The sequence below is a fragment of the Syngnathus leptorhynchus genome, chromosome 5 (genome assembly GCF_054491065.1).
Source record: "Syngnathus leptorhynchus isolate UIUO chromosome 5, UIUO_Slep, whole genome shotgun sequence".
Lineage (NCBI taxonomy): Eukaryota > Metazoa > Chordata > Actinopteri > Syngnathiformes > Syngnathidae > Syngnathus > Syngnathus leptorhynchus.
The window spans coordinates 3,377,895-3,387,678 of NC_141199.1; the positions used below are offsets into that span (position 1 = coordinate 3,377,895).

General features: G+C 39.5%; 1 protein-coding gene across 1 annotated transcript; it reads right to left on the reverse strand.

The window, feature by feature from the left end:
- Positions 1 to 2,548: 2,548 nt before the first annotated feature.
- Positions 2,549 to 9,562, reverse strand: dctd (dCMP deaminase). Its single transcript, XM_085911858.1, has 6 exons — positions 9,302 to 9,562; positions 9,039 to 9,138; positions 8,082 to 8,217; positions 5,777 to 5,893; positions 3,662 to 3,758; positions 2,549 to 2,847 (listed from the first exon to the last, which is right to left on the reverse strand). Exons 1-6 carry the CDS (start codon positions 9,340 to 9,342, stop codon positions 2,763 to 2,765), a joined length of 576 nt encoding a protein of 191 aa, XP_085767984.1. The 5' UTR covers positions 9,343 to 9,562; the 3' UTR covers positions 2,549 to 2,762.
- Between the last annotated feature and the right edge of the window lie 222 nt (positions 9,563 to 9,784).

The window sequence follows — 9,784 nt, forward strand, 5'->3', positions numbered from 1 at the left end:
AAACTGGACTGGACTGATCACACCCACGCCCTGTACAAGAAGGGCCAGTCGCCTCCACCTGCTGAGGAGACTGAGGTCCTTCGGTGTGTGCAGGGCTCTCATCAGAACCTTCTATGACTCTGTGGTGGCCTCAGCCATCCTCTACGCTGTGGTCTGCTGGGGTGGGGGCAGTACGGACCGGGACAGGAGGAGATTGAATAAGATGTTCGGGAGAGCGAGCTCTGTCCTGGGCTGTCCCCTGGACTCCATTGAGGTTGTGGGTGAGACGAGGACGTTAATTAAGCTGAAATCCATCATGGAACAACACCTCTCACCCCCTCCATGACATTGTGCGTTCCCTGAGCAGCTCCTTTAACAGCAGACGAACGATTCCGCAGGTCCTTCATTCCCCCTGCTGCTCTACAACATGCGTGGCACCTGATATAATTGTGTTTTGTCTCTACTAGCGGCACTTGTCTTTGTCCTTATCTGTTATTTATCTTTTTTTGAATTTTGGCACTTGTATTCTTGCACTCGTATGCGTTGCTGTGACAAGTAAATTTCCCCGCTGTGGGATGAATAAAGTTCTATCATCATCATCATACAAGGTGAAAGATGGCTGTAATTTTCATCATAGGTACACTTCAACTATGAAACAAGAAATCCAGTTAATCACACTGTCTGATTTTTAAAGAATATATTTGCAAAATATGGTGGAAAATAAGTACCGTAATTTTCGGACTATAAGTCGCGTTTTTTTTGTCATAGTTTGGGTGGGGGGCGACTTATACTCAGGAGCGACTGATTTTTTTCACAAATTTTCAAAATTCAAAAATCTGCGATGTAGTAAAACCGCGATAAACGAACCGCGATGTAGCAAGGGATTACTGTCATTTGAACTGCAAGTGACGTCACCCGTGCCGCGCAGCGGTTGTTTACATAAAGAACAAAGGATTCGATCACGGGATGACGAAGGGCCCCACGTACTACCGGCATCAGTAGCGGCTTTGTTTGTAAGTGACACGGAGGATGAAGAGTTTGAAGGATTTAATGATTTAGAGTGACACAGGTTTTAAAAACTATTATGGCTTTTACGCATGCCCGGTCCTTCTCGACGGGAGCTCTCTTTCATCTTCGTGGATGGAAGTCGGGGGCCGGCGCTCGGCGGGGTGGCTGTCCGGGGACGGTGGATGGGGCTCGGACATGGCTTTTACGCACGCCCGGTCCTATTTATGGAGCTCTCTTCCATCTCCGTGGCTGGAAGTTCAGTAGTTGTTGGCTCGTTGAACTCTTGTTTTGTTAAATAAAGAGCCGTTTACCAAACCCACGTCTTTCCTGGTACTTTTGTTAACGCTACAATATAATTATATACCAGATCTCTGCAGCGCACGCGCGGCGTTGTTTACATACAGAACGAGGAATTTGATCGATGGATTTAATGATTTGGAGTGACACAGATGATTTGATAATATCATTTTAATATGATAGTTATTTGAAATATACTTTATATATCGTTATATGGGTCTGTGGAATAATTAGAAATGCAACTTACAATGGGTCCGACTCGAGAATATGCGGCACATACGCGGCATTGTTTACATAAAGCAAGATTGATGGATTGAATGAATTGGAGTGACACAGATGGTTTTAAACGTGTTATTTATGTAATACTTACTTGAATAACTCTGAATGTTACGTCAGGCCTGTCCTCAGCTCCTCGTTTGTGTATATGTCACGTTAGCATACCGTATCGTTTAGCCTGTTGTTGCTGCTTCATGTCTGTTTTTTGTGTTGGATTTTGACAAATAAATTTGCCCCAAAAGTGCGACTTATTCTCCGGTGCGACATATGTTTTTTGTTTTTTTTTTATTGTGCATTTTATGACTGGTGCGACTTACACTCCGGAGCAATTTATAGTCCGAAAATTACGGTATTTGGTTAATAATGGCCTCGATTTGGGGTTCCTGAAGTTTGCTAGAGAGCATTTGGATGATCCAGAAGAGGATTGGAAGAATGTCATAAGGAATGTTAAACTTCAGACGGGCCTGGACATGCTGGCTTAGCCAGGGGGACACATTTAGCACTGCAGGATTTGAGTCCCTGACAACATAGTGTGTTACTGATGGTAGTCTTTGCTACTTTGGTGCCAGCTCTCTGCAGGTCATTCATTAGGTCCCCAGTGTGGTTCTGGGATTTTTGTTCATCATTCTTGTGATCATTTTGACCCCACGGAGTGAGATCTTGCGTGGAGCCCCATTATTGACCAAATACTTATTTTCCACTGTAATTTGCAAATAAATCGTTTAAAAATCAGACAATGTGATTTTCTGGATTTTTTTTCTGCATTTTGTCTCTCATAGTTGAAGCGTACCTAGAATGAAAATTACAGGCATCTCTCATCCTTCAAGTGGAAGAACTTGCACAATTGGTGGCTGACTAAATACTTTTTTGCCCCACTGTAAGTGAAATGGCCAGGAACTTAACAATATTTCTCCTTTGCCATAGTTGAGGAATGTCTTTGGATTAAAAGAAAAAGATGAATACATTTTTAAACTTAAAACATGTAGACTTGTAGGTGGAACTCAATTTAATTTTCAATTAAAAATGTGAAAACAATACCTATAAAACTCTTCTTGTTACCCAGATTGCAAAAGCAAGTCATCTGTATCTTGTCCAAAAAAAACCCACTACGATACAGGGCTCAAAAGGTATATACATAACAAATGCAACACTTTTTTCCATATTCTGGCTTTTTGGCTGGCCTTGATCAGAAATCTGGATGGTCACTTTGTTGAGTTGTCCAGCGCTGTTAGGAGGTTTATGGAATTAAAATCAATGGTAATCTTGGTCCTCTTCGGCTTGAATTGCCTAACAAGACAGGAGGATGTAAATATACAGATTTACACAAAAAAAATCAAATGTCTAGAATTACTAGCCTAACTGTAGCACTGTTTTTTTTTAAAGAAACAAAATCTTAAAATATGACTTCTATAAAAGACCAAAAATGCTGCCCAATTAAAAAAAGTCAAAAATGGCAGTCTTCCTGTTAGCATAAGGCAAGTCTTTTATGTAGGTCTTGAACTGTTACATAAGTCACACAATTTTCTACGTAGAACCAGGAATGCCTCATTAACCATTTGTAGAGGGCACTGTAGAGCCAATTTCTGAAACCCGCACAAGAAATTGCTGAAATATTGATTGTTATGCCAGGTGCGATGTGTGTGCCAAGTTTCACGAGTTTTCGCCGAGGTCCAGACCCTCAAAAACACCATGATTTTTCTTTGTAAAGAGCATTGTCATGGCAACAGCGTGCAACGAAATAATGTTTTCAATGACTTTTCAGCCTTAACATGTTAACTAGATGAAACACCCAAAATTTGATAAAATATGTTAGAGTTCAAAATATGCAAAAATGGGCAAAAATTGTACTTTCAAATACTCACAACGCACTCCCTGTACTGTACGGGGTATAGCTATGAACGCCTTTTTTGTACATATGAACGTGCCTCCCAGTTTTTGTAGCCAGCGGCGGCAGTTAAAGCACCTCTATGTCTCTACGTGCATTAGTTTACTACTACAAAGATCATCTCTCAACCGTGGGATGATGTTATGGGTAAAATGTTTAACAAGTTGGGACCACCAAAACTCTATATGAAGTCACACACAAGAAATGGTTACTCACTGGAACTGTACACATGCCATATTGAGTAGTCGTCTTGAGGCAATCATCTCAGGTGTGTCATGGTATTTGTCAGAAAGATAGACCACTGCCTTAATGCCTGGACAGAAGGTCAGTGCGACAAAGCAACGATACACAACAATAAATAAATTACAAATAATTTATTTGCATGCCTTCTTAGTATACATTGATATATTAGTATACTGTACAATGATTGTCAGAAAGATTCCAGGACTGATGTCACAAGACATATTTCAAGGATTTTAGGATATTTCATGTTTTTTTTTTCTCTTTGAAGTAATTCTCTGCTTTTGATGTTATGGGGGGGGGGGGGTTCACGATGAGCCAGCTTGGGTGAGAGGTTGCGCCAACATGACAATGTTGTTCACAGCCAGGAACAACCAGATGCTTAGCGAATTGTCATAATGTGGAGGTGACAAAAGGTCCTCCCCCAACTCTTACCTCATCTTGTGCACTGAATCAAGCCAACACTGCATGTTAGGGTTGATAGATTAGTTTGATCCTATGCTTATGTTGGAATGTATGTAACCTGTAATAATTAACCAAACTTGTCCTGTCTTAACAAAGTAGTAGAACAAAGTGCTAAGCTCCTTTAAACTGATTGATCAGCTGCAGAGGAAGCAATCTAAATTGTTCTGTTTACACAACATCGTAAAATACCCCCTGCTAAAATTTGACCAGAGGCCAGGGGTGCACCCCCATCCTGTCCACTCGCACCACCACCCTGCTTTCGCTCAATAAATACTCTCTTGCAAGAATCCAAAGTCAGACTTCATTCGAACATCACTGTATGCAGTGACAAACGACCTCTCCATTTGCAAGTGTTCAAAAGGCATCCTGTCTCCCGTGTGGTTCTTGTAAATAAGTTAGAGTGAGCACCACTCTAACACTGCAGGATCCATAAACATGCTGTTTGGTAGCCTTGCATAAGAGGATGCCCCTCCCTCGTAGAAGAATGCAATCAACATGTCTGACTTTGGACTTTGACAGTTTTTTCGTTTTTCTAACAGTGAGGGCTCTATTAATTGATCTTTAGGTTGTAATATTTATGATTAATTACTGGCATTGACTCTCCAGAGCAAGTCTGGTCTTGTTATTATTACTCTCATTGCTTGACTACCCAGACATATGTGGAGACCTCTTTCTGTCCTTTAAGTCATCAAAAGCTACGTGCAAGTAAAAAGACGAAAGACGTGTGACTTCCTCTGTCCAGACAGGAACGAACCTCGTCTTGGGTCTACAATAATCCCTCGTTTATTGCAGATAATTGGTTCCAAGACCACTCGCAACACGTGAAAAATGTAGAGAAAATATATTGTTACAATATCCACGAAAGACTTTTATGAAACACTATTGTATTTTTGAACACTGTATTATACTTTCAAATGCTTTTTTGGTATTTTTGTAAACACTTTAAGTCAAACAGATTTTCAGAAACATTCTTATTTAGAAAATAAATAAAGAGGAAGTATTTTGTTACAATCTCCGCACAAAACTTTTAATATCCATTATTGTAGTTGTATACACTTTGTTTTTTTTAAACACATTTTTGTATTTTCAAATACTTGTAAAAATGTTTAAGTCATATTGACTTTCAGAAACATTCTTGTTTATTTAAACAAATAAGAAAATAAATAAAAGTAAATAGTCCCGAACCTTTTAGTAATAACATAACAAAAATATATATATATATTTTTTTTACATGGCTGGGACAAATAAATTGCATTTCTAGTCATTTCAATAGGGAATGCCATTTGAATGATGGTCATGGGACAAATTAAACTCGTATCTCAAGGTACTGTACAACTATGTTATTAGACATGCAAAGACCATTTTTAATACTGTTGTTACACTATTTAACTAGAGGAGTAAAATTAGTTCTCAGTACAGTTTCATAAAGCCACTAACCATTACTTGAAGCTCTTTGAGACTGCTTGTGATTTAGGGCTATGCAAATAAACTTGACTCGACTTAACCCCCGCCACCGCCCCTTCCCCCCAAATAAATCAGCATTTTTCTTAGCATTACAACTTAAATCCATCATTAACAAAAGAAAATCATCATCAATCAGCCAATAGAAATTACACCAATACCAACCTGCTTGGATGATGAGTTTAGCACATTCATTACAGGGGAAAAGTGCAACATAGATGGTACAGCCCTTCACTTCAGCGGTGTTCTTGTTCATGATGGCATTTAGCTCTGCATGGCACACTGTGGGACACAACCAGGTGATTAATATAATGCACCTGTGTATGTTCTGAGTCTGGCTGATTAACAAGAAGCACTTTTGAGTTTGTCGTCAGTGTTGAATTGGTGCTGTATGTGACTATGATGTAATTTTAAATATAAAAGAGATATATTTTTTAAAACAATGAAAAAAAAAAATCAGACAGATAAGGTTTCAAACATTTGTCTACGGAAGAGGATTAGGGCCAGTGAAGAAAAAAAAACAAGGGGTGACAGGATTCTGACTTTTCTTCTCAGATAAAGTCAGAATTCCGACTTTAAAGTCAGAATTCTGAGAATAAAGTCAGAATTCTGACTTTAAACTCAGAATTCTGAGAATAAAGTCAGAATTCCGACTGTAAAGTCAGAATTCTGAGAATAAAGTCAGAATTCTGAGTTTAAAGTCAGAAATTGGGAATTCTGACTTTAAAGTCAGAATTCTGAGAAAAAAAAAGTCAGAATCCTGTCACCCCTCATTTTTTTTTTCTTCACTGGCCCTAATCCTCTTCCGTATTTGTCAGAGCAGCATAAAATGACAATCATTTAAATGAACAATACACTACTAGATATTAGCTATTAAGCCTTTTTTGGGTGGTGAACCTGTTAAACCACTATGAGCCATGTTATGGAGGGAGACCCAGCTTAATGTTCGCTCATGCTGTTTGTGTTTAGTCATATAATACAGTGGAGCCTCGGTTTTCGACCACAATCCGTTCCAGAAGGCTGTTCGAGAAGTGAATTGTTCGAATTGTGAATCATGTTTTCTATTAGAAATAATGGAAAAAAAATTAATCCATTCCAAGCAAAAAAACAACCGCTTTTAAGCATTTTTTTCATTTGCGCATTTTTGTCCGATCGCGCAACTGTAGCGCACCGCCGAACGCGCAATCGTAGCGCGTCGCCGTCCGCGCAATTGCACAGCGCTGGTTGCAATATTGTGACAGAGCCGTCGCTGAAATTTAGAAAATATTTTTAAAGTCCTGATGTACTTTCCAAAATTTAAGTGGACCTCAGTGCGCAGGGAGCTTGATTTTGTCCGATAGTGCAACTGCAGCGCACCGACAAACGCGCGACCGTAGCGCGCCGCATGACCACGCAACTGCACCGTGGTCGCTAAAATTTAGAAAATATTTTTAAAGTCCTGATGTACTTTCCAAAATTTAAGAGGACCTCAGTGCGCACGGAGCTTTATTTGGTCCGATCACGCAACCGCAACGCGCCGGGCGCTCACTGTAGCATTGCTTTAGGAGCGTCTTTGTGTTTTAGGATGGCTTTACTGCTCCCACTTGCTTCCTTTGGAGGCATTAGAGTTACAATCCTCAGAGTAATGAGAATGTAATAACGAACGGAGTCAGTTGGCATGCGGGTTTCTCGGCTCATCTCGCGAGGTTCGACAAAGCAAAATAAATCTCGAATTTTTTGTTCGAATACCGATTTGTTCGAGAACCGGGACATTCAAAAACCGAGGCTCCAGTGTATAATATAATATAAAATTAACTCAAAACCCCATGGTTTCTTTTTCAAAAACGCTTTACAAAACCATTCCTTTCTCCATGCCATGTCATATCCCTGGAAATTTGTCGAACCACTCTGATTTTGTTTGACAAGTTGAGTCCCTATTAAAAGCTTGTTTTGCTGTCATCTTGCTTCTTTTTTTGTGGGCACGGATACGGAAAACAAAACTTTGCCGTTTGCCGCGGCTCGAGTGCTAGGACGTTGTTGGTGCAGTGTGCTTATCAATATTACATTAGTAGCAATGCCTGTACATTGCCAGCCTCACTGCAATGTGGAATATACTATAAATTATAATATTGGATTGAAAGCCATATTGTAATGATACAATCGTCAATCATATGCATCACTGGCTCCATTTAGAACTGTGGGATTAAGTGATTCGCAAACGGACATTTTCATTTCAATGTGACAGCTTTTGAGACCATTTCAGCAAGGAGAGTTTTATCAAATAAATCAGCTCTTCACCTGACGTCATTGGCAACATAGCAAACGCCATGTGATCCCTGCTACAGCTAGCACCCTGACATCATTGTGACATAAGCCATGCAAGGGACTATAGTACAGAATGTACACTCAAGAGTGAGCACTTGGAATAAAGTCATGTAATGATTGATGCTGTTATGACTAGTCCATTTTTGTTCAAGTAAGACATTCTCACCATAGGGATATTTAGTGTCCAGACGATCAGCCGCTGACCGAGCCCAAGGCAGCTGATCATCATCACAGCCATTAGGCATTCCATTGTAGCCAATGCCAACAATCTTATTCTCCTGGTTCACTATACATGCCCCCACCTGTAATTACAAAAATAACTAGGGTTGTCATTAACCTTTATGGAGCCGATTATCCTATGGATCATTCGAGAAATTGAACACTACACCAATTTCCAATATTCAAGGGTCTGGTGCCTCTTTTTTTCCCCATAAAAACCTGCTCCAGATGACGTAAGGAATTATTTAAAAAAAATAATAATAAAAAAAGACCACACAACGACGTTCATGCTCGCCTGGTCCTTTTTCATTTTTCTTCACTGTTCCCCACGACTGGTCCTTATTCATTTTTCTTCACCATTGCCCACATTACAAAGGCAAGCTATGCTAATATGACAAGAACAAATGAATGCACACAAGACAACTGAGTTTAAATTTTAACATGTTTTATGAGGTGAGATTTGGGTAAAAATTATTTGCGCGAATACATCCACAATTTGGTTTTTCAGATCCATAGATATATTCGTGATTTTCACGTTTTCAGATTCACAAATACATTCGTGATTTTTACGTGTTTTTCGGATACAAAAATATATTTGTGACTTTCACGATTTCATCCATCCATTATCTGTACGGCTTAATCCATCAATACAGTTTTATAGTTAAAAGGTTGGTGCAATCATGCCATTTTACGAATTTGTATAACTGTATAAAAACTTACACTCTTTGTGACGATTTTTCTTTGGAACCAACTTGTTGGAACACGCGCGCGCACACACGCAAGCCTGAAATGTCAGTTTAAGGCTTAAACTTAAACCTTAACCAGTTTGTTGTTGGAAAGGCTTAAACTTTAAGACCTTTCAAAGACAAATTGGAATCGTTTAAAATTGGGACACAATACACACTTGTGAGTTCGGGTCTTTGCTTCTCTGAGCTGACAAGAATGCCACAGCCATGAAGTACTCGGGCCAGTCCAGGTAATCTTCCCTCTTCTTGGTTGTGCATCTGTAGAGATCAGTCCATTGACAAGATTGAGCTTTAAAAGGTTTGCAAACATGGCAATTGTGCCTCCAAGAAAAACCGTATATTTTGTCAACTGACGGCGAGCCCCATTCTATGCGTAAATTCTTTCCGGAGGTTGTTGTCTATTGTCAGTTAAAACACTTACCCATGGCAAATGTCTGTCTTCGGCCGCGAATTGCTTTCCATAATCGGTCAACCTGGTCCGCGATACCAAACCTTACTTTCTACGCTTGGTTCCGCAAATTTGTTAACTCCCTTTCTCTATTTAACATAACCCGGAAACGTTAATTTTTACCCAGAGTTTTGTTTTACAGGTAAATTAAACTAATCGGAGCCATGTTCCAAGACTAGTTGTGTGTCTAAGATTTATTATACAACCCAAAACCCTATCTAATACAGTCAAAAGCGTAATATATATAGTACGAACGCGCGCGGACACACACACACACACACACACACACACACACACACACACACACACACACACACACACACACACACACACACACACACACACACACACACACACACACACACACACACACACACACACACACACACACACACATATTTATAAATATATATATATATATATATATAAATATATATATATATACATATATATATG

What these genes read in the sequence shown, in the direction of transcription:
- dctd (XM_085911858.1), bottom strand. Translation starts at nt 9,342, where the DNA reads ATGGAAAGCAATTCGCGGCCGAAGACAGACATTTGCCATGG. An exon ending in AAGACAGACATTTGCCATGG is followed by an intron (nt 9,139 to 9,301) that starts GTAAGTGTTTTA and finishes TGATCTCTACAG; the next exon opens with ATGCACAACCAAGAAGAGGG. An exon ending in GCAAAGACCCGAACTCACAA is followed by an intron (nt 8,218 to 9,038) that starts GTGTGTATTGTG and finishes TTGTAATTACAG; the next exon opens with GTGGGGGCATGTATAGTGAA.